Genomic DNA, 24,586 nt, shown 5'->3' on the forward strand with positions numbered 1-24,586 from the left:
CAAGGTCACACAAAAACTAATGTGGAGGGATGGAAAAAGTTATCCCATGCAAATGGAAACCAAAGGAGAACACGAGTAGCTATACTTAGATAACACAGACTTTAAGTCAAAACTGCAAAAAGAAAGTCATTATATAACAATTAATATAACAATTTTAAATATATATGCAACCAACACCAGAACACCCAAATATATAAAGCAAATATTATTAGATCTATAGGGAGAAATAGACTGCAATACAACAATAATAGGGGATTTCAGCACTCCACTTTTGGCAATGGACCAATCATCCAGAAAATCCACAACATTAAACTGCAAAATAGACCAAATGGACCTAACAGACATTGACAGAATCTTCCTCCAAAACACAGCAGAATACACATTTTTCCTCAATAACACATGAAACACACTCCCAATCAGGCTAAAGCCTTGCTATTGTTTCCACACAGCTAAGTGCCCAAGTTCATCCTAATCGAGCTGAACACTAGTCACTGGGTTCCACGGTTCTCTTCCGTGACCCACGGCTTCTAATAGAGCTATAACACTCACCGCATGGCCCAAGATTCCATTCCTTGGAATCCATGAGGCGGAGAACCCCAGGTGAGAGAACTGGAGGTTTGCCACCATGTTGGAAATGGCCCACCACCATTTTGGAAGCTACCGGCCACCATCTTGGGAGCTCTGGAATTAAGGACCCCCAGTATAACAATATCACTTGGCGGGGTTTAGGGAGGCAGCCTTTGAAGTACTATGAAGTTTTATTTTCCTTGTCTCTCACAATATATCCATGTGTGTTGTCCTCTGAAGCGTGTTTAAGTGGCATTAATTAGATTCGACAACTAGGAGGGGACAACATATATGCCTTCATACTCTCAACTTCTAAATGATTTGTTAAATGACATGAATTTTATGTATGTACGTATGTATGCATGCATGTATGTATTTATTTATTTTTGAGATGGAGTCTTGCTCTGTTGCCTGGGCTGGAGTGCAGTGGCACAATCTCAGCTTACTGCAACCTCCACCTCCTGGGTTCAAGCAATTCTCCTGCCTCAGCCTCCCGAGTAGCTGGGACTACAGGCATGTGCCACTATGCCAGCTAAATTTTTGTATTTTTAGTAGAGACAGGGTTTTACCATGTTGGCCAAGCTGGTCTTGAACTCCTGGCCTCAGGTAATCCACCCACATTGGCCTCCCAAAGTGCTGGGATTACAGGTGTAAGCCATCGCGCCTAGCCATGAATTTTAATCTAGTTTCTTCAGCAAAGTGTTAGCCAGTAAAATGTTCTTAAGGCCAAGAAGATAACTACATTGTTTTCAATGTTTAAATCCAAAGGATTCTCTCCGTTGTTGGAACAGTATTTATTAGTAGATACATTGATATTTTAGTTTACATATTCAGAGAAGCAGGCTAAAAAAACAAACAGAGATGGCTCTCAGGTTGTCAGTGTTCTTGACGTTTACAGGGGCACTGCGTTTAAAAATCAGCTTGCTTGAAAGGAGCAAGGCCCAAACTATGTGAATAAGTAAAAGCCGCACTGTCTATGCCATACTTGAGCTGGAACACTATCAATATTCAGGATCTTCAACAAACTCCAGAAAAAACTCTAAATGTTTTATTGCCTTACTAATAAATAACAAAACAAAAACTAATGAATATTAGTAAGATAATGTTATTTATTGCTTTACTAATAAATAACAAAATAAAAACTTTGTTCCAACTCCACGCATTCCAAAATAGTGAAGTTTGATCCATGAGAGACCACAGCCATGGCCCCTCCATTAGCTTTTGATACTTTACTTGGAAGCAAGTTACTATTACAGAACATGAGGCTGCAAAAAAGAAACCACAAAAAATTTAAACAAGTGATACTCTTTTTAGCATCAGTGAAATAGTCCAATATATCTGAAAATGAAAAAAAAATTGTTTTGAAATTATCTCCACGGTGACTTTGTTATTCTCAAAAGTACATATATTATATTACCTCTGCATATAACCTTTTTTTGAGGGGCGGGCTGGGGAGACCTAACAGAGCGAGCTGATGACTATGGCAGGTTTAAATGAGACCTTGCTCCAAGTTTGGCGTCTTCTTACTGCTTCTGCTTGCGGCGTTTGACTCTTTGCTTTCTGGTGATCCACTGCTTTTCCATGTCCTGGGTGAAACATTTGCTTTTGTGATTACATCTCAACCATGTTGCTGCTTAGGACTGAATATGAAACTGACCCCTCTCCTACTTTATCTTCTTTTTCCTGTGCTGTAACGAGAAATTTAGTGACTTCAGAAAATGTAGAGCCCATGATGCAATAAAAATGTGGCAGAAGTCAATGAATCTGAATTACGACAAAACAATAATCAACCATTAAGACTCCCCTCAGTAACTTTTTCCTTGGTAGATGAAACTAGTCTCTAAAAACCAACAAGCAAACAAAAACAAAAACAAAAATAAAAAACTTTTTTCTTTTTAAAAAGTGAGCCCACCAAAATTAAGATTTTAATTTTGGGAAGTCATCACTTTGGCAAACTATGCTTTAGGAATTTTTTACTCTATATTGCCTTATTTCAGCTCATGGAAATTTTAGTTTTGTTATATTTTAGAGTCAATACTATTAAAGAACTGCAAGCTGGTATCAATTTTTTTGCACCTTCTTTTTTGGTAACATGAGATATATAGATCTATATACACGTTGGCCAGGCTGCACTCGAACTCCTGACCTCAAGCAATCCACCCACCTTGGCATCCCAAAGTGCTGGGATTACAGGTGTGAGCCACCGCACCTGGCCACATGTGATATATTTTGTTTTTTTATTTTTTGAGACGGAGTCTCGCTCTGCCACCCAGGCTGAAGTACAGTGGCGTGATCTCAGCTCACAGCGAATTCCACCTCCTGGGTTCAAGCCATTCTTGTGCCTCAGTCACTTGAGTAGCTGGAATTACAAGTATGCACCACCATGCCCAGCTAATTTTTCTATTTTTAGTACAGACGGGGTTTCGCCATGTTGGCCAGGCTGGTCTTGAACTCCTGACCTCAAGTGATCCACCCACCTCAGCCTCCCAAAGTGCTGGGACTATAGGCCTGAGCCATCATGCCCGGCCAACTGTTTCATTTTAAAAGAAACACAGGGGAGGAAGATTTGTAGTTTAAGCTAAACAAGAGAGAAAAGCCACTTTGATATATACATATGAAGCACAGATTGCCAGTGCTTGCTAAGTTGTATCCCACATAGTATTGGCTGCCTCTTCATATTTACACCCGTTCAGCCCAAGCAGTGAGTGTGGAAAAGTGAATTGTTAAACATTAGAGAACTCTGAATAATTGGCATTAAATGTAAATACATTAATTTAACATCTTCGACTTATCTTGAAAACCTTGCCAAACCGATAATGCACATTCTCCTGAAGACAGGAAAAGAGAACGCCCACAACTCTTCCTGTCACTCAGGGTCCTGGCTGAATGGACCCTCCTGTTACTCTGACTCTTCTCAGAGAAAAGCAGAATTGGCAGAGTGTGGTGGCTCACACCTGTAATCCCAGCACTTTGGGAGGCCGAGGTGGGTGGATCGCTAAAGGTCAGGAGTTCAAGACCAGACTAGCCAACCTGGTGAAACCCCGTCTCTACTAAAAATACAAAAATTAGCTGGGCATGGTGGCGGGCACCTGTAATCCCAGCTACTCAGGAGGCTGAGGCAGGAGAATCACTTGATATCACTTGAACCCGGGAAGGGGAGGTTGCAGTGAGTTGAGATCGCGCCACAGCACTCCAGCCTGGGTGACAGAGGGAGACTCTGTCTCAAAAAAAAAAAAAAAAAAAAAAGCAGACTTATGGTTGCTTCTTAGCTTCTTTCTAGAAGGGACCTAGGCATGTACCACCAGGAGACCCTAGAGGACCAGCACAAAATGGAAAGCACATGTGCCTTCTGGGACGCGGCAAGCTGGGCATTCTCCCAGCTCCCTTCACACTTGTACCAAGGCACCTGCTTGATCTGTAAAGTAAAGCTGTCAGAGAAGCTGCAGCAAAGGCGGTGGGTTCCAGATTCCTAATTCCCTAAAGCAGTGGGTCTCAGCTAGGGTATTTTGCCCTGAAGGGGCATGTGGGAAAGTCTGGATACGTTTTTAGTTGTCGTGACTAGGGGTGGTATTGGCATCTAATATGTCAAGGCCAGGGATGCTGCTACACATCCCGCAGTGCACATACAGGCCCCACCACAATGATTCAGCCCCAAATAGGGCCAACGTTGAAAAGCCCTGTCCTAAAGATAGGCCAGGTGATGGGGTGGCTTTCAGCATTGCTGTAAATACAGCACGCACCTTGGCCATTCAGTCCTCCCATTCAGTCCTCTAAGAAGTTACATATATTGTTTAGAATGTATTGGGGCTGGGCGCGGTGGCTCATGCTTGTAATCCCAGCACTTTGGGAGGCCAAGGTGGGTGGATCATTTGAGGTCAGGAGTTCAAGACCAGCCTGGCCTACATGGTGAAACCCTGTCTCTACTAAAAATACGAAAATTAGCCGGGCATGGTGGTGCACACCTGTAATCCCAGCTACTTGGGAGGCTGAGGCAGGAGAATTGCTTGAACGTGGGAGGCAGAGGTTGCAGTGAGTTGAGATCATGCCAGCCTGGGCCACAGAGCAAGACCCTGTCTCAAACAAACAAACACAAACAAACAAAGTATATGTTGGTAGAGAAGGTAAGTCTCCATAGTCTTAGGTTTAAAACAACTAAAATTTCTTTAGGGTTTTTACTATCATCATCTTTTGAAATGTATAAACTGAAATTCATTTATTATTATTTTTTTAATTTTCATATTAGAAAATCCAGGATCCAGAGCAAGACCGATCAAAACCTAAAACAGAAACAACTGTTCACCATGTTGAGTCTCTCTAATAACAACGTTTGCAGGCAACTTAAATGCATTAAAATGACAGAACTATTAAAAATTTCAGACATCACTCCCTCATTTTATAGGCAAAGGCAGAAATGCTCAGTGGCAAAGTTGGGGTATTAAAAAATATACATCCTAATGGTTCTCAGCTCCTAGGAAAAAGGAAGATGGTTCTTATTTTTACTTATTGCAGTGAATACTGGATTTATCCTGAGACTGTGTCCAAGAAAATATACAGATGCTTTTTGATCTAGGAGATTGAACTTGAAAAGTTTTTTTCCTGGAACACCTCCGTATGCACAAATTTAGTACAAGAGTCAAGCCTTAATCTGCACAGTAATGGTGTTTAGACTGGTATAGTGGAAATACAGGCAAAACCGGATGAGGAAAAAGGCAAGGGAATTAAGATGGACTGGACCCAAGCAAGGAGCACCTTAGTTGACAAGTTGCAAAGGTAAGTTCTGAGAACCCATTCAAGAGTAAAGACCCATCATCAAATATCCACATGCCAGCTCGCAGGCCAAAGGACTTTCATACAATTTTGAACATTCATTCATTCATTAGAGGGAAATTATCCAGCTTGTTATATTTGATCCGCTCAGTACATTCAGGGAAAACACAGATCTCTGTTGGAGTTCAACATACATTACCTGGTCATCCGTACCACATCCTGTGTCTGAAAATTGTTCCCATCTTACAGGAAGAAATGACATTCTTGACCCTCCTTCCTGCAAATATCACATGATATTTGCCACCTAGTATTTCAAACGTCCCCCACCTGTGAAATATAGTTTGCGCCTTCAGAAACCCAGGCTACAAACCTTAATGCTGTCCTGAACAAAACCAACCCTCTGTTGAACAATTTCTCCTTGGGTTAGAGGAGGAAAATGATCCCTGATTCCCATGCATACATGCAGGATTTAAAAAGAATGTCTGGGAAGAGGCCTTGGATTCTTATTTATTTTTTTTAGACAGAGTCTTGTTCTGTTGTCCAGGCTGGAGTGCAATGGCATGATTTCGGCTCACTGCAACCTCCGGAAACCTGGTCTCTACTAATAATACAAAAATGAGCTAGGTGTGGTGGTGGGCATCTGTAATACCAGCTACTTGGGAGGCAGGGGCATGAGAATCACTTGAATCCAGGAGGCGGAGGTTACAGTGAGCGAAGATCATGCCACTGCACCCCAGCCTGGGTGACAGAGCAAGACTCTGTCTCAAAAAAACGAAAAAAAAAAAAAAAACCCCTAGGCAAACAGGCAAGACATTACAAAGACCACTACGGAAGTAGATATTTACAAATACAGTCATATATTCTGTCTACTCCATCGTTTAGGAGACGGGAAATCCAGAGCTCAAGTCCAACCTACCTTAAGCAAATTCAAACTATGTCATTACAAAGCAGCTTAATGATTACTCATATCACAGAACGGTTCATCAGGACATGTTGTCTACATAGCAACATCAGTTGGCATTTAAAATATAACTCATTTACGAATGTTATTTAATTTAGATACAACTGTGGGAATATGAGTCGGGGTAAAATGAGGGTAGAGGAAGGACAGAGGGAGAAAGTAACAGCCCCTTTCCAAAAGTGTCTGGGGTTGAGGGTTTCCAAATATTAGATGCAAAGGCCAGAGGAAGCATCTGAGGTGATAATCACAGTGATCTTTTTATTTTTTTCCCAAAAAGTAATTTTTTTTTTTTTCTGAGATGGAGTCTCGCTCTGTCGCCCAGGCTGGAGTGCAGTGGTGCAATTTCGGCTCACTGTAAGCTCTGCCTCCCGGGTTCACACCATTCTCCTGCCTCAGCCTCCCAAGTAACTGGGACTACAGGCGCCCGCCACCACGCCCAGCTAATTTTTTGTATTTTTAGTAGAGATGGGGTTTCACCATGTTAGCCAGGATGGTCTCAATCTCCTGACCTCGTGATCCGCCCACCTCGGCCTCCCAAAGGGCTGGGATTACAGGCATGAGCCACCCCTCCCGGCCCCAAAAAGTAATTATTCTTAACCTGCTTCCCAGGCTGGACTGTGTAGCACTGTGGCTAAAACTTCCAGACACAGAGATTAATATGAGGGTGCAATCTGAGGATATAGCAATCTGAACATGCAGGAAACGACAGACAGTGTATATGCATGGAAACAATCTGAGGGCGTGACACACTGGACACACAGGGTCTCTGATGCCTTGGACATCCTGGACACAAGCTGGAGTTTCCTTTTCCTTTTTTTGAGGCAGAGTTTCGCTCTTATTGCCCAGGCTGGAGTACAATGACACAATCTCGACTCACTGCAACCTCTGCCTCCCGGGTTCAAGCGATTCTCCTGCTTCAGCCTCCTGAGTAGCTGGGATTACAGGCATGCACCACCACGCCCGGCTAATTTTGTATTATTTTAGTAGAGACGGGGTTTCTCCACATTGGTTAGACTGGTCTCGAACTCCCAACCTCAGGTGATCCACCCGCCTTGGCCTCCCAAAGTGCTGGGATTACAGGCGTGAGCCACCGTGCCTGGCCTGGAGCTTTCTATTAAAGCAATTCTTTAGATCTTTGTTGCAAGAGCAAATGAGGCAGCAGATAGCTACCTGCTTCGTTCAAAAGATCAGGAGGCAGTTTGGTCTAAACCAGTCCAGTATACTTAGTTTGAGGCACGGGGGTGGGGCAGAAAGGGCACCTGCCAGACAGCTCTGGGCTGGCCTGGGGCCAGCATGGAGGGAAGGAGGCCCTTTGGATTCCCCACCTTCTGTGTGGCTTCTGCTGGGTGTGGACATGAGGCAGGCAGAGGCCAGGGCTGGCATGATCAATTGGCATTTTGTGAATGGCTAAGTAGCAGAAGCAGGTAACACATGAATATGGTGTTTTAGAGAACAAATCCCAACCCATTCACAGAGGTTCAGTTTTCTTCGGTTGTACTACAAAAAAAAAAAAGGAAGAAAAGAAGAGGAAAAACAGACTGACGGAGAGGAGAGAAAGAAAGAGTCGGGGGTGGGTGAGAAGTGAGAGAGAAGAAAGAGAAAGGATGGCTGCATCTCACGCAGCGCTTATTCCCAGGGGTTCTCCCGTGACCGCTCAGAGGATCCTGTGGGTAGAGACCGGAATGACAACTCTGCTCACTGTGAGGGATGGCAAGAGAGGTCTTGTGAACACTTTGGTCTCCAGCATCTGGGGCCTGTTTTCCTGCTTGGCCTTTTGGGTGATCACAGGAGGTCTTGGGTCCTTGGCTTGCAATTTGGATTTGTAGTTTTGCACTCCCCGTTTCTGCAGAAGCTGCAAGGCAGCAAGATAGCGAACGTTACTGGAGTCTGAAGGGCACGCCAGGTTTTTCTCAGACAGGAGGGGCCAGTGCAGGCAGCACTGCTCCAGATCGGCCAGCAGGGATGTCCGGGCCGCTGGGGAAGGGGAGGATGGCGTGTCGTTGACCACAGTGTGTTTGGCCAGCTCAATGGGTCTCGTTTCACCTTTCCCATCTGCTGTTTTCAAGCCATATGCACAAGCCAGACACCCGTCCTTTTCCACACTCAGCACCTTCTCTTCTGACTGCAAGAAAGAGTTCTTACTCTTCTTACCCAGAACATCCAAGGCATTTGAAAGTGAAGCCTTCAGGGGTGGCAGAACTAGGAGGGCCCTGGAAGTCAGGGGGCCTGAGATGGACAGCCCTCTGTGGGCCCCTCCACTGGGGTTCCGAAGGGCCTTGCCCCTGCTACTGTCCGGGATGGCCCAGTCTTCGGTGCACCAAATAAACTCCTTGATTTGCAGACTTTTTTTCTCTGTTCGAAAGCAGGTGGGAAAGCAGATGTTGCTAATCGCCCTGGAAGCAGTGCTGGGGCCCTGGGGGGCTGCCTGAGTCTGGGAGGGGCTGCTCTGATCCTTCTCTGGGCCCCCCTCCGTAGGAGGCTTGGTCTCGAGGCTCCTGTGGGCCAGGTTAACACACACCAAGCAGTCGCTGCAGGCACCTTCCCCTACCCTTGCCTTTTTTGGTAACTTCCTCGGCCAGATGCAGGCAGCTGGAGAAGTCCTTCCCCACCCTTGGACCTGCAAATAAAGCAGCATGTTACTCCCCCAGCCGAGGGGCCCAAACTGTCCCTGCTCCAGTTTTGGCCACATTCCTATTTTGGCAGTCTTACGTGAAACAATATTCCTATTTTTATTTATTTTTTTACTACCCCTTCCCCCACCAATACCTTTCTTAAAATTCATTCACTTAAAAAAAAAATTCTTCAAAGTTTCAAAGCATGAAAAAAAAGTGTAATATCTACTTTCACCCCTACAAAGTAATAACAGTATTTGTAATAGGATTTGTTAATCCTAAATACTAGCAATGGCATTTGTTAATACGAAAACACTAAGCAATAGTGTTTATAAATGGCCACTTTGAGGTGCTGACTATATTTCTTTTCAAATGTACATTTAAATTCGAAGCTATTAAAATAAAAAGAAAACCGTTCATACTCGGCCCACCAACAAGGATTTCGAGCACCGCCGGTCTCTGCTTCCCATACCTGGGGAACACTGTTGCTTGGAGAGGCTGGAGGGAGACCCGGGAGCAGAGGCAAGTCCTGGAAAGCAGAGGAGCCCTGCATACCCAGGGACACCTACTCCCCATCCACGCCCAGAGTCCTCTGGCTGATCTTGCCACAGAGATCACGGTTAAAATAGGGTTGCGGCCGGGCGCGGTGGCTCAAGCCTGTAATCCCAGCACTTTGGGAGGCCGAGACGGGCGGATCACGAGGTCAGGAGATCAAGACCATCCTGGCTAACAAGGTGAAACCCCGTCTCTACTAAAAATACAAAAAACTAGCCGGGCAAGATGGCGGGCGCCTGTAGTCCCAGCTACTCGGGAGGCTGAGGCAGGAGAATGGCGAACCCGGGAGGCGGAGCTTGCAGTGAGCTGAGATCCGGCCACTGCACTCCCGCCTGGGCGACAGAGCGAGACTCCGTCTCAAAAAAAAAAAAAAAAAAAATAGGGTTGCCAGATAAAAACACAGGATCACATTTTGGACATACTTATACTGATAAATGAGGTGTTATCTGGTAATCCTATGTTTAATCAGTGGATTAGACCAAGTTTTCTTATAGTTTTATGCCTTTTTTTTTTTTTTTTTTTTTAGTTTTCTTAGTTTTAAACATAGGATTCTATTATTGATTCTAAGAATTGTTTAAGAGCCAGCCTGCAGACCAGGTGCAGTGGCTCAGGCCTGTAATCCCTGCACTTTGGGAGGCTCAGGTGGGCAGATCACTTAAGGTCAAGAGTTCAACACTAGCCTGGCCGATATGGTGAAATCCCGTCTCTACTAAAAGTACAAAAATTAGCTGGGCATGGTGGGCACCTAAAATCCCAGCTACTCGGGGGCTGAGGCAGGAGAATCACTTGAACTCAGGAGGCGGAGCTTGCAGTGAGCCAAGATCCCGCCACTGCACTCTACCACAGTGAAACTCCATCTCATTGGGGGGGAAAAAAAGCCTGCTGAGTAGAACCATTAGGATAGAAGCCTCAGTTCTCTCAGGGAGTTCAGCATAGCTGAGGGTTCTAGAGTTCAGGAGAACTAGATTCAAGCCCTGCCTTGGCCACTTACTGGCCGGGTGATCTCAAGCATGTTACTTTGTCTTCCAGGTGACTCAGTATACTTATCCACAAAGCGAGGCTGGGAATAATATTTGCCTCATATGGCTATTGAGAGGTTAGATGAATTAATGTCTCCAAAGCACTTACTACTGTCCTGTCCACATACTAAGTGGTCATAAATATACACAGTAGGTGCTGCTATTATCATCAGTAATATTCTACCTAGATTCCAGGGTTTCTACATGTCATTGATTCTACATTTTTTGGTAATATTAACTGTTTTTGGAAAAAAGAGGCTTGCACCAAAACACTGATGTGCAAGAGATAGAAAAGCTGTGACTCAGAAAGATACTCACTGCCTCTTCCCATCCCGTTCCAATAATAAACCCTTCGGCTTTTTCATCTTGTTCAAGCGTAATGTCACTGATATCGAGAAGACAATAAACATGATTCTTTTCACTTCTTCCATCTGGACAAGTACAGGTTGGTTCTGTTTCTTCTGTGCTTTGAATTTCATTATTTTCACCATTTTCTAAGTCAGTCTCATTTTTCTGACAGAGATCCATTACTGTGATGGTTGCTTAAAGTTTTTAACATCTTCTTGCTGTTTGAAAACATGAATGGAACTTCATTTTTAATATTAATTTTTTTTAAAAAAAGCAATTCAATACTCAGGTGAAATATCTTCAAGACACATTCAGGAATATGGCCAGCCGCGGTGGCTCACACCTGTAATTCCAGGAATTACTTTGGGAAGCCAAAGCAGGCAGATCACTTGAGGTCAGGAGTTTGTGACCAGTCTGGCCAACATGGTGAAACCCCATTTCTACTAAAAATATGGCGGGCGCCTGTAATCCCAGCTACTAGGGAGGCTGAGGCAGGAGAATCACTTAAACCCAGGAGGCAGAGATTGCAGCGAGCTGAGATCGGGCCACCGCACTCCAGCCTGGGTTAGAGAGTGAGATTCTGTTAAAAAAAAAAAAAAAAAAAAAAAAGGAAGGGAGGGAGGGAGGAAAGAAAAGAAAAGAAAAGAAAGGAAAGGAAAGGAAAGGAAAGGAAAGGAAAAGAAAAGGAAGAGGAAGGAAGGAAGGAAGGAAGGAAGGAAGGAAGGAAGGAAGGAAGGAAGGAAGGAAGGAAGGAAAGAAAGAAAGAAAGAAAGAAAGAAAGAAAGAAAGAAAGAAAGAAAGAAAGAAAGAAAGAAAGAAAGAAAGAAAGAAAGAAAGAAAGAAAGAAAGAAAGAAAGTAAGTTGGTTGGTTCAGGAAGAGACTGAGAACAAATATTACGAAACCATCCACTGCCAACCACTGGCACTATGAAAGATAAGGCAGCCAGGAGCAATGGCTCACACTTGTATTCTCAGCACTTTGGAAGGCTGAGGCTGGTGGATCACCTGAGGTCAGGAGTTTGAGGACAGGCTGGCCAACATGGCAAAACCCCATCTCTACTAAAAATACAAAATTAGCTGGGTGTGGTGGTGTGAACCTGTAATCCCAGCTACTCAGGGGGCTGAGGCAGGAGAATCACTTGAATCTGGGAGGCGGAGGTTGCAGTGAGCCGAGATCGTGCTATTGCACTCCAGCCTGGGCAACAGAGCAAGACTCTGTCTCAAAAAGAAGAAGATATGAAGAGACATAGGGAGAAGATGGCCATCTATAAGCCAAAGACAGCAGCCTGGAACAGAGCCTCCTCTCACAGCCCTCAGAAGGAACAAACCCCGCCAACACTTTGATTTTGGACTTTGCGAATCCAGACCTATGAGGTAATACATTTCTGTGGCTTAAGCCACTCAGTCTGTAGTACATTGTCATGATGCCCCTAGCGAAGTAAAATAGTAGGTGATGGTGATAATGATGGTGATAACCCTATCTACCATTAATGGATGTTTTTCTGGAAAATGCACTTGTCATTTAGAATCTAGACAAAGGGTCTGCAAAGTTGTAAACCTGATTAGAGCCAAAGAGCTGAACAGTTCCAGGCCTATTTATTGGCTGTGTCTCTGGAGCAATGACTTACTTTTCTGGGTCTGTTTGCCCATCTATAAAAAGTGCAAAAGTGGCTGGGCGCAGTGGCTCATGCCTGTAATCCCAGCACTTTGGGAGGCTGAGCTGGGCAGATCATTTGAGGTTAGGTGTTTGAGACCAGCCTGACCAACATGTGAAACCCTGTCTCTACTAAAAATACAAAAAAGTTAGCCAGGTGTGGTGGTGCACACCTGTAGCCCTGGCTACTCAGGAGGCTGCGGCAGGAGAAATGCTTGAACTTGGGAAGCAGAGGTTGCAGTGAGCCGAGATTGCGCCACTGCACTCCAGCCTGGGCGACAAAGTAAGAATCTATCTCAAAAAGAAAAAAAAAAAAAAAGGGCAAAAGCATAATACCTTCCCACAGATAGGAGCTCTTCCTGTGGGACCCCACAGGCTGCAGAAATTAACTGGAATACGTGAGCAGTGACCACCAACAGTCTGGTTTGAGTGCTGATAAGCACCCATTGTCTTCTCAAGAAGTTCCTTCCTTGTGCTGAGAGAGAAGCCACAGGGGACACCCACTCCTTGCTTTCTCTCAGCCAAACATGACCCACGCCAGAAAACTAGTTTTTTTCATTTTCTGTTTAGGAAGAGATCAGTACTTCTTATAACAAATCTGTTTAATTACCATTTTGACTTTTTCACATAGGCTTACAGTAGTTTTTTTGGTTTTTTGTTTTGTTTTGTTTTTTTACTTTGAGACAGAGTCTCACTCTGTTTCCCATGCTGGAGTGCAGTGGTGTGATTTTAGCTCACTGACAAAATGTACAGGAGTAAATTTTGTGTAATTTTAAGTTGGAAGTTGTACCTCCGCCTCTCAGGTTCAAGCAATTCTCCTGCCTCAGCCTCCCGAGTAGCTGGAATTACAGGTGTGAGTCACCGTGCCTGGCCAACACTACATTTTTATAAGCACTTTACTTATGTAATGATGGTTCATAAGGAACTATATGGATTCCTTGTGACTCAAAGCTAAGAATCATCCCTGAGTCAATTAACACAGTATTATTAGTCAAAAGGTCAGATTACTGCATACCAGATCACCAGATGCACCTTCAGAACCCTGGTGTACTTCGGGCAGAATCAAGACGCTCCGCTACTAAAAAAGAATGTTGGTGGTCTTTTCCTAATTAAAAAGAAATTCAGTTAGTGGATAGAAAAGTTGTATTTTAAGTTTCCCTTCTCGAAACTTAGTACCAAGTTGTTGTTTGTCTCCCTCTGGTTGCCCAGGCTGGAGTGCAGTGGTGTGATCTCAACTCACTGCAACCTCCGCCTCCCGGGTTCAAGCAATTCTCCTGCCTCAACCTCCCAGGTAGCTAAGACTACAGGCGCCTGCCATCACGCCTGGCTAATTTTTTTGTAACTGTCAAGTTTTATTACCCATTCTTGTCTTCCAGCTCATGTTAGCAGATGACACACAGAAACGTACAAGAATCAATAGAAGATCAAAGAAAAGAGTGGATGTGTGATTCCTTGCAATTTGTATGCAGTTTTACTTTTATGTTGGAATGCAGACATCTATATGCATATAATATTTTCTGGTAGTAAAATTATGCCTGACTTACAGATTTGACGTAAATCAAGAGCTCATGCCATCCCATTTCTTGGCTTTCACTGAACTTTACAACCTGATTCGGTTTGAGAATCACCAGGATAAAGCATACATCAAAGTCTATACTAACGTTTTCCACCACATCAAGAAAACACAAAGATCACAATGAACATGTTGCCATGGAGACGCATTTGCTGATACAACTGTAAAATTGGATTTAGAGTACAAAGCAGGAAAGCTCAAAGATGTAGGCCAGAAGGTATTAAACTCTATTACACAAGCTATTAAAGTGATTAGAACCAACATGTACAAAAGAAATAGTTGACTCAGATCCAAGCCCCCGAAGTGCATGTTTGGATAAACAAGAATAAACCCAAAGAAAAATTGATGAAAGAACTTAAGATATTTGGAAATGAAATAAATGAGAGCCTAAAAAAATATAGCCTATGGAAATTTATCATAATCCAGAAAATATCTTTTCTAGTAGCATTTAAAGACAGACACTAAAAGGAAATGATCAGCCAAAGAACTGTAAAGTAGTTTATTTTCTTTTACCAATAATATGATTTGCTTCAAAATAATGTGAGGTTGAGGTTAGGGAGGGAAAAATGAAACCAAAGTGCCCTTAAGTTCTGTTTGTTGTAGATGGGTATGAGGACATGGAGATTAATCGTACTATTATATTTTTATGTAAGCATGAAATTTCCCATAATAAAACTTTTAAAGCCATGATGTTATCGGAGAGCTTCAAGAAATGAAATGTGGAATAATGATAGAAGCCAGGGTACAATGAATTTTGACCTTAAGCAAACTGAAGTAAATGTGTTTTTTTGTTTGTTTGCTTGTTTTGTTTTGTTTTGTTTTGAAACACTTGCTCTGTTGCCCAGGTTGGAGTGCACTGGTGCAGTCTCAGATCACTGCAACCTCTGCCTCCCGGGTTCAAGCAATTCTCCTGTCTCAGCCTCCCAAGTAGCTGGGACTACAGGCATGCGTCACCATGCAGGGCTAATTACTGTATTTTTAGTAGAAACGGAGTTTCACCATGTTGGCCAGGCTGGTCTTGAACTCCTGACCTCAGGTGATCCACCCACCTCAGCCTCCCAAAGAAATAAATGTATCAATGAACAGATAACATGGTTTGTGTAATTTTAAGTTGGAGTAAAAGACCTTGAACAAGGACTTATTGGAAAAAAAAAACACAGATGTACAAAAAAGATATAACATCAGATAACAGGATTTATAAAAGTGATTCAGAGGAACTCCAGAAATATTTGTCCAATTATTCTTAAGTCACAGTACACAAGGCCTTCTCATTGAATTTATTGAACGGCCAAAGGAACAGGTGTAAATGCAGAAAAGAATAGACATTACTATTTGGATCTGTGACACTATGTTGAGATCATGTAATTTGTTAATGAACTGAGAAGTACACAGACTATCAAATGCTCCTTTGTTATACATCTGGCAAAGTTAATGTAGCTTTAACACCCTAACCGATCTATAATTCAGAGTACTTACTCCTGAAATGAACAAAGACAACCATTAAGCTACCACAGTCAACAGTAGAGGCATACCAGTTGAATACAGCAAAAGGACGTGTTTTCTGTCATGTGTTGTATAAAAGTTAAAGTTGGAAAAGACGGGGAGAAATCAATGTAAACTGAGAACAATGAACATACCTCCTATTTACAAACAAGTAACACTGCCCAAAGAAAAACCTGTGTGGAAAGAGACCACCCGACCAAGAACATAAAGGAATTTCCAAAGGCCTCGTAGCTGAAAAGAAGTGAAGGGATAGCAGAAGAAATGACCATGCCATATAGTACAGAAAGGGCCTTTGTATTTCTTTATATATACTTTTTTGAGATGAGGTCTCACTAAATTGACCAGGCTGGTCTCAAACTCCTGGCCTCAAGCGATCCTCTCATTTTGGCTTCCCAAAGTGCTGGGATTACGGGTGTGAGCCTAGCCTTTCTTTGCTTACATATATATACACACACACACACATATATACACACACACACACACATATATATACTTTTTTTTTTTTTAAGACCAAGTCTCGCTCTGTCGCCCAGGCTGGAGTGCAATGGCATGATTCTGCCTCACTGCAACCTCTGCCTCCTGGGTTCAAGTGATTCTCATGCCTCAGCCTCCCAAGTAGCTGGGATTTCAGGCACATGCCACCATGCCCGGCTAATTTTTTTTTCTCTTTTTGAGACAGAGTCTCGCTCTGTCACTCAGACTGGAGTGCAGTGGTGCAATCTTGGCTCACTGCAAGCTCCGCCTCCCGGGTTCACGCCATTCTCCTGCCTCAGCCTCCCGAGTAGCTGGGACTACAGGTGCCCGTCACCATGCCTGGCTAATTTTTTGTATTTTTAGTAGAGATGGAGTTTCACCACGTTGGCCAGGCTGGTCATGAACTCCTGACCGCAAGTGATCACCCGCCTCGGCCTCCCAAAGTGCTGGGATTATAAACATAAGCCACCATGCCTGGCCCTTCATATTGTTTTGATAAAGAAGGTAATAATGTGGCTACTTTATTATTTTAATGAAAATAAGGTTAGAAATGAATTTATTAAAAAAAACAGAACTCTGATTTTGTGTTTGCTTGTTTTTGATTTATGTCTTTTTTGCCCCAGATAGGACTCAAGCTGCCAGGCTCTTTTTGAAGAAGGCTGCAGTGGGTACACTTTGAGTTAGGAGTACTGTCCATCAGTCTTGACTTCCTAGCATTAGTCAAGACAGGCAAGGATGGACTGCAACAACAAGCAGCCCTATTTCTTTTCCAGTGGTTAAAAATACATAGGCTTCTTTCTAACTCATGCTGTAGATTCATTGTATGATGTCTGGCACTCTGTTCCACATTGTCCTCACTCCTGAATGTGAACTGACGGAGGCTGCACCATCGGAAACCACAGCCCACTGTGATGCAGAGTGTGATGGCAAACATGGCTCTTAGATGTTTCTTCCTGGAAGTCACTCATTTGACTTCAGTTCACATGTCATTAGCCTGGAGTAAATCACGGACATTGCCTAACTTTAAGGAGAAGCGGGGCTAATACTTCCTTCTACATCTCCAGGAGGAGTAAGAAGCCAGATTTTGGTGACTTCACAGAGCTTTGTGACTAGCCTGGTCAACAGACTGTGAGTGGAACTGATGTGTGTCACTTCCTGGATGAGGCAGTGAATAGGTAACATCCTCCTTCAGTTCTCTCTTATCTTCCCATGATGACCTTGGGGGTCACATGTTGAGTTAGCAGCACCACAGAATGGAAAAAGCCTAGATTTTGAGTCACAGCTTTGAGAAATGCCCCCATAAACCCTCATCAGACTGTGCATGGATGAGAAAAAGCTTAATGACTCCAGCCATGAGATTTGAGGAACTGCTTGTTGCTATACCACAGTCTGTCCTATATAGGTAAGTAAAGTTACTGAGATTGTGTCAGAGCTGAGATTACAAGGCCAGGTGGGACTCTGACTGTGAGGGGTTGTTCATGTCATGATTATATCTGATGCAAAAAAAAGAAAAAAGAAAAGCAACTAGCTATAACATACTTTTTATTTACTATTTTTTTTATTTTTATTGAGATGGAGTTTTACTCTTGTTGCCCAGGCTGGAGTGCAAGTGTGCCATCTTGGCTCACTGCAACCTCTGCCTCTGGGTTCAAGTGATTCTCCTGCCTCACCCTCCCAAGCAGCTAGGATTACACACATGTGCCATCATGGCAGGCTAATTTTGTATTTTTAGTAGAGATGGGGTTTCTTCATGTTGGTCAGGCTGGTTTCAAACTCCTGACCTCAGGTGATCTACCCGTCTCAGCCTCCGAAAGTGCTAGGATTACAGGAATGAGCCACCGCGCCCATCCTACTTCTTATTTTTTTATTTTTATGTTTTTGAGACAGAGTCTCACTCTCTTGCCCAGGGTGGAGTGCAATGGCGTGATCTCGGGTCACTGCAACCTCTGACTCCTAGGTTCAAGCAATTCTCATGCCTCAGTCTCCTGAGTAGCTGGGATTACAGGCGGGTGCCACCATGCCTGGCTAATTTTTGTATATTTTTGTAGAAACGGGGTTTTGGCATGTTGGCCAGGTCGATCTCGAACTCCTGACGTCAAGTGATCCGTCCGCCTCAGCCTCCCAAAGTGCCCAGCCAATTATAACATACTTTAAAAAATAACTGAAGAGTTACATACTAAAGGGAACTAGCTAAATAGATTATTTAGTCCTCTAAATTATAGCTACCATATAGGAAGTCACATGATGCTAGCAGAAAAGGACTAGTTTCAGGTAAAAAAGGAAAATATAGTTGCTGTTTCACAATAGGAAAATATAAAACATAAAGTATTTTACCACTATAGAAGGGAACAGATATCTGTAGTTATTACGCTGTGTAAAGCCAGACTGGTATGGACCATAAATTCAGGCTAAAAGGTGACTATTAAAGATTGAAAGTCTCAGGAATACAAGCGCCATGTCTTTGGAAGACTAAAAATACGCTTAATTCAAAGATAAAACTCTGATTAGAGGCAGAATAGTATATAAGGTTAATTTATGATCATGGAGAGAAAAATGGGTAAAAATACCTGTTGCAATAAGCTCTTCTAGAATGTTCCTGAAAGATAATGTGGTAGGCAGAATTCTACAAATTCTCTCCCCTCAAGATTTCCCACCCTAATCCCTGGGTAAACAGGATGAAATACAACATCCACAAATATTTTATATTACATGATAAAAGGGACTTTGCAGATGTAATTATGGTTATTAACCAGTTGACGTGAAGATAGGAGATTATTTTGGATAATCCGGGTAAGCCTAATCAAATAATATAGTCTTCTAAAACAAACTTGTCTTAGCTAGCAGCAGCAGAAGTCAGAGATACAAAGCACAAGAGGAATTCAATGCATTGTTTCTGGCTTTGATGAAGTAGGGGGTCACATCCCAAGGAATGTGGATGGCATTTAGGAGCTGAGAGAAGACCCTGGTTTACAATGAGGAATTAAACGTGGATCTCAGTTGCACAACTTCAAGAAACTGAATTCATCCAACAGTCTGAATGATCTTGGAAGTGGGTTCGTCCAATAAGAGTCCAGACTGGATGACTTAGGAGATCCTAAACAGATAACACAACAACAATAGAAAACTAATACAATAATAATTCAGCTTAAATACTTCTGCTTAAGTACTTTCAATGACTGAGTGCTCATAACTTGACAAGAATTTTTTTCTTTCCATTGGAAGCTCTAAAGATTCGAATGATCTCAAATTAAGTCATCTGCAAATCTGCACATTTTGTTACTCAGTTCTGGGTATTCTTCTCAAATACAAATCTGAAAACATCTGAAGACAGCTATTATTTTGTCAGATATAAATTTTAAGTTCCTCATTATCGTAAGAATGCAAAATTACCTGTCTCTTAAAATGTGGTGCCTGGAACTGAAAGCAATACCTCAAAAGTGGTCTGACTAGAAATGTCTGCTTTGAAATCTGACTCCTTTTGATCTGAAATCTACATCTATTAATTAAACAAAGTTATTATTTTTTTAAAAAGTATAACCCAATCTTTTTTATTTCCTTTTTTTTTTTTTTTTTTTTTTTTTTGACAGAGTCTCGCTCTGTCACCAGGCTGGAATGCAGTGGTGTGATCTCAGCTCCCTGCAACCTCCGCCTCTTGGGTTCATGCAGTTCTCCTGCCTCAGCCTCCTGAGTAGCTGGGACTACAGATGCGCGCCATCACACCCAGCTAATTTTTGTATTTTTAGTAGAGACAGGGCTTCATCATGTTGGCCAGGATGGTCTCGATCTCTTGACCTTGTGATCCGCCCGCCTCAGCCTCCCAAAGTGTTGGGATTATGGGCATAAGCCACTGCGCCCGGCCCTTTTTTTTTTTTTTTTTTTTTTTTTTTTGAGACAGTCTTGGCTCTGTTACCCAGGCTGGAGTGGGGTGACACGATCTCTGCTCACTGCAACCTCCTGGGTTCAAGCAATTCTCCTGCCTCTGCCTCCCAAGTAGCTGCGATTACAGGTGCCCGCTACCATGCCTGGCTAATTTTTGTGTTCTTAGTAGAGACAGGGTTTTGCCATGTTGACCAGGCTGGTCTCAAACTCCTGACCTCAGGTGATCTGCCCGGCTCAGCCTCCCAAAGTGCTGGGATTACAGGCATGAGCCACCACACCCAACCCTATAACCCAATCTTAATTAACACTGAGCTCGAGGTGAACTACAACTTCTAGATTTTTTTTTTCACATGAATGGCTAAAAAGTCCCGTCTTCTTTACTCCGTAACCATGCTGTTGATTTTCTTTTCTTTTTTTCTTTTTCTTTATTCTTTTTGTGTTACATGTAGACTCCAAATGCATCAGATCCTTGTAAAATTTCCCCTTTTGTTTTTGGACCACCATCAAACCTGCTCAGATAGTTCACAACCTAACTCTGACTTCCCACAGTTTGACCATTCCTTCTTGCTTGATGACGCCATTAATTTGACGAGGATACCTTCTGTATCTCCATTTACATCATGGATAAAGACGTTGAGAAGGATGGGTAAAGGATACTCCCCTCTGGATATCCCTTTCACTTGGACATTTGCTAATTATTCAAGTGCTGCAAATTCACCTTCACCTTACTCCCTATGCAATGATCTGGCCTATGTTTCTAAATCTTTTCTACAGGATTCTAGATCCATCCATTTAGATAGTTTTTTTTTTTTTTTTTTTTTTTTTTTTTGAGGAACTTACCAAGAGTTATAGAAGTTGATCTCTCTCTCTCTCTCTTTTTAAAACACCTATTGTCTAGATCAGGGATAAAGAATACATTCTGGCGGAGTGCGGTGGCTCACCCCAGTACTTTGGGAGGCCGAGGCCAGTGGATCACTTGATGTCAGGAGTTCAAGACCAGCATGGCTAATATGATGAAACCCCATCTCTACTGAAAATACAAAAATTAGCCAGGAATGGTGGCTCATCCCTCTAGTCCCAGCTACTCTGGAGGCAGAGGCAGAAGAATCGCTTGAACGTGAGAGGCGGAGGTTGCAGTGAGCCGAGATCGCACCACTACACTCCAGCTTGGCTAACAGGGTGAGACTGTTCCAAAAAAAAAAAAAAAAAATTCTGAATTGTCACCTCCAAACGAGTAGTAGCTACCTAGAGTGTTGTATTGAGAAGGATCTTATGATCTGACTACAGTAGGAAAAATTTCTGAGGTTGATTAATTATGTCTACCAGAAAATAAAGAGTCCCACATGTTTGCCAGTCTGTCTACACAATCAGATTACAAATATCTTACTGTAGATTCCTATACTTGGTTGATAGATTCCTAATTCACTAAGGGCGGGGAAATGTTGATGGACCAGAAGAAACCAAGGCCCAGGGTATTAAGTCAAACAAAACTGTTTATATCAAAAGCAGATAGATGGAAATCTTTCAAAACTCCTTATCACCTTGCCCCAGCTTCTCATTGGCTCTGCACTGTGCCACACACCCTCATCTTCCTAGAAGCTATAGATTTAAAGGAATCTTAAATTCCAACCAGAGAAAGATGAGTTTCTGGCAGCCTCATTTGGAGTTTGAATGAACATTCCTGTGGGTCAGGTCTTTAACGACCTATGTTGAATGAAGGAATAATCATTAGAAATACTGTTAGCCATGGTGGAAGTTAAGTTTCTTAATACAAGACCAATCTTCACTTGTATGAACCAGTTAAATAGGTCCTGAAGACTGACCTGGGCATCCTGATCATGAGCAACATAGTTTCTACAGGAAAATGAGGTGGGAGTCGCATTTAGAAACACACCGGAAGAAACCGAAACTTTGTCTCAAAGTTAAGCACCTGCGCCACCCAATTTGCACAATTTGTTCATATTTTCAAGAGTATAAATTTTATCCTCCTTGTTAATTACATGTGCCTTCTGCTTATTATATGCCTACAGGTCACAGGAACCAAGTATTTCACAGAATGATGCCAAGGAGCGCAGTTTCTACACCATCCCTCCGGATCAGACCACATCTATTCCAATCCCAGTCAAACACTTCCCCTTTTTCAACTCCCATTAATGAATTCACTAAGTACCTAGCACTGAGAATAAAAAATTCAAGCAGCACCCGTCTTCTCTGCTCTCACACAGCTTACAGCCCACAGCAAAGCACAAGTCAGCAAACTCACGCGCTCCACCTGCCACCCTTAAAACCCAGGCGCATCACGCTCGCCTCCACCTCTTCATCTAGCCCCGCCCCTTCTTGCAGGCCCCACCCCTTTCCCTATCAGGCTCCTCCCTTCATTCCATGAGCCTTTTTCCCTCATCCAGCTCTTCCCCTTCCTCCGCCAGTTCCTACCGTGCCACAAAGACGCCGGCCCTTCTTTCAAGCTATCCCATTCAGAAAAGCGTTCTCGATTGTCCTTTCGAACTCCTCCCTGTCCTCCGTCTACCCGCCCTTAAAGGATCCGCCCTTAAGGGGTTCCGCCCCCAACGGCTCCTCCTCAGGCCCCGCCCACCGCCCCAGGTCCCGCCCCCTCCCCAGACCCCGCCCGCTCTGGGGCAGCCCCCGCCCTTAGTGCCTCTGCCTTTCGCTTCCTCGCGTTAGGGGGTCGCTTCCTTTCAAACGAGGCAGGGCCTCTCGCTCTGTCACCTTTGGAGTGGTCCGGGGCCTTGCCCCAGGGGTGGAGAAATGGCCGCTCACACCCACCTGTGGGGCCGAGCGGATGGAAGGCCTCGCGACAGCTAGTCCTGGCCAGTGGGCGAGGGCGACTCAGGTCGCCGCCGTCCGGGCCGTTGCCCTGGGTTACGGCCACGCTGGGGGCGGGACCGCGGCGGAAGTGACGTAGCCCAACAAAGCTAAGCACAGGCGGGGCGGCTCGTGGCACCTCCTACCCGCTCCAGAAGCTGCCGCCGGAAGGGCCAACGTAGGAGGGTCTGGGATGGTGGAGGTGGAGGCCTAGCCGGGGCCTCGGGCCGCTGAGTTCCGTGGGAGCGCCCTTTTGCCTGCTAGGATGTTTAGTAGATGCCAGGCGGCCAGAAACATCCCCACTTTTCTCCCTCGGCTCCCTGAGGAACCGCCGTGCGCGTTTCCCATGGACACAAACTTCACAGGCCCAGAACGTCACTGGAGGACGCGTTGTGAACCTCGAAGAGCCCACTTACGTGACCCACAGCACCGGGCCGACGGACACTCGCTGAACTTCTGGCCCGGAGCGGCAAGCTCTGAAGTCGGTACTGGCATCTTTTATACAAATAAAGGAAAGTGGCCCCACGTCCCTAAAACAACAGCTTGCTGAAGAGAGATCGCAAGGCATCCTTCACTCCAGCTCGGGTCCGACTCCAAAGCCCTCTGCTTTAGAAAGTGTGATTATTTCTGCTGTAGAAAACCGGTATCTAGGCCGGGCGCGGTGGCTCATGCCTGAAATCCCAGCACTTTGGGAGGCCGAGGCGGGTGTATCACCTGAGGTCAGGAGTTCGAGACCAGCCTGGACAACATGGCGAAACCCTGTCTGTATTAAAACTACAAAAATTAGCCGGGTGTGGTGGCGATCACCTGTAATCCCAGCTACTTGGGAGACTGAGGCAGGAGAATGGCTTGAACCCGGGCGGCGGAGGTTGCAGTGAGCTGAGAGCACACCACTGCACTCCAGCCTGGAGAGCAAAACTCAGTCTCAAAAAAAAAAAAAAAAAAAAAAAAATCGGTATTTAAGTTCTCTAGCACTGTGATTGCTCCAGTGAAACGGATTCAGCTATAATTCCATTCCAGTTTTTTTCATACATGTACGCTTAGGTACCTTGGCCACATAAATAGGAAGTTGCAACTAAAAGGGGTTTTATTATAGTAGTATCTCAAGCTAGTATTAACCAAAAATATTTAAATGTTTTATCAGTTGACAATTTGTTTTGGTCTTCCTTCAGAGCTATTGAAAACAGCTGGGCGCACCGGGTCTCACACCTGGAATCCCAGCTGAGGCAGGAGGCTCCCTTGAGCCCAGGAATTGAAGGTTGCAGTAAGCTGTGATTGTGTCACTGCACTCCAGCCTGGGAAACAGTACAAGACCTTGCAAATTAGAAAAAAAGTTTCTGGAAAGTATACCAAAAGTCTTAAGATTTGCCAAATGAATATTAATTCAACAACCTAACAGCAAGTACTTGGGGTAAGTCGGAGGATCTAGAAACTGACTTCCTTCACACCAACGACTCCTGCATTTAGCAGGTAAAAGCCCAATAGCATGATTGAGTGGAAACACGAAGGGACAAGGGTTAGGCTAGTTATGTTTATAAAAAGTCAACAGAGATTGAGTCAAGATACCAGAAACTCTACTGTAGTAAGATCCCAATTTGCAAAAATAGAGAAAGGAAGCATACGGAACTGTACCTTCTGCTCAATTTTGCTGTGAATGTAAACTTCCTCTAACACATAAAATGTATTTTAAAGAAAAAAAGCCAGGAGTGGTGGCTTGCGACTGTAGTGCCAGTTACAGGGGAGGCTAAGGCAGGAAAATCACTTGAGACCAGCCTGGGAAGTGTCACAAGACCCCATATCTATTTTTTTAAATTAAAGGGGGATGGCTGGGTACAGTGGCTCACACCTGTA

At 43.9% G+C, this 24,586-nt stretch overlaps 1 protein-coding gene across 7 annotated transcripts; it reads right to left on the reverse strand.

Annotated features, from left to right (window-relative positions):
• Positions 1 to 1,658: 1,658 nt before the first annotated feature.
• Positions 1,659 to 23,674, reverse strand: C5H16orf46 (chromosome 5 C16orf46 homolog). Of its 7 annotated transcripts, XR_012092994.1 has the most exons (6): positions 22,697 to 23,674; positions 13,499 to 13,588; positions 10,800 to 11,047; positions 7,995 to 8,912; positions 4,530 to 4,637; positions 1,659 to 2,255 (listed from the first exon to the last, which is right to left on the reverse strand). XR_012092994.1 is itself a non-coding variant. In XM_007994164.3 (5 exons), the coding sequence occupies exons 3-5, from the start codon at positions 11,007 to 11,009 to the stop codon at positions 2,232 to 2,234; spliced, it is 1,152 nt and encodes a 383-aa protein (XP_007992355.1). In that variant the 5' UTR covers positions 11,010 to 11,047; positions 13,499 to 13,588; positions 22,697 to 23,674; the 3' UTR covers positions 1,659 to 2,231. The 7 variants fall into 7 exon arrangements, 2 of the variants coding, with proteins under 2 accessions (XP_007992355.1, XP_007992356.1); XR_012092990.1 differs by having other exon boundaries at positions 4,530 to 8,912; XR_012092991.1 differs by lacking the exon at positions 22,697 to 23,674 and adding an exon at positions 22,346 to 22,475 and having other exon boundaries at positions 4,530 to 8,912.
• Positions 23,675 to 24,586: the final 912 nt, after the last annotated feature.

The sequence above is a fragment of the Chlorocebus sabaeus genome, chromosome 5 (genome assembly GCF_047675955.1).
Source record: "Chlorocebus sabaeus isolate Y175 chromosome 5, mChlSab1.0.hap1, whole genome shotgun sequence".
Taxonomy (NCBI): Eukaryota; Metazoa; Chordata; class Mammalia; order Primates; family Cercopithecidae; genus Chlorocebus; species Chlorocebus sabaeus.

Excerpts from the sequence above, each read along its gene's own strand:
- C5H16orf46 (XM_007994165.3), bottom strand. The coding sequence starts at position 11,009 with ATGGATCTCTGTCAGAAAAATGAGACTGACTTAGAAAATGGTGAAAAT. Across the intron at positions 8,913-10,799 it reads GAACGGGATGGGAAGAGGCA|GTCCAAGGGTGGGGAAGGAC; the intron begins GTGAGTATCTTT and ends CTTTATTTGCAG. Across the intron at positions 2,256-7,994 it reads CTCTCTTGCCATCCCTCACA|CACAGGAAAAAGAAGATAAA; the intron begins GTGAGCAGAGTT and ends TTCTCGTTACAG.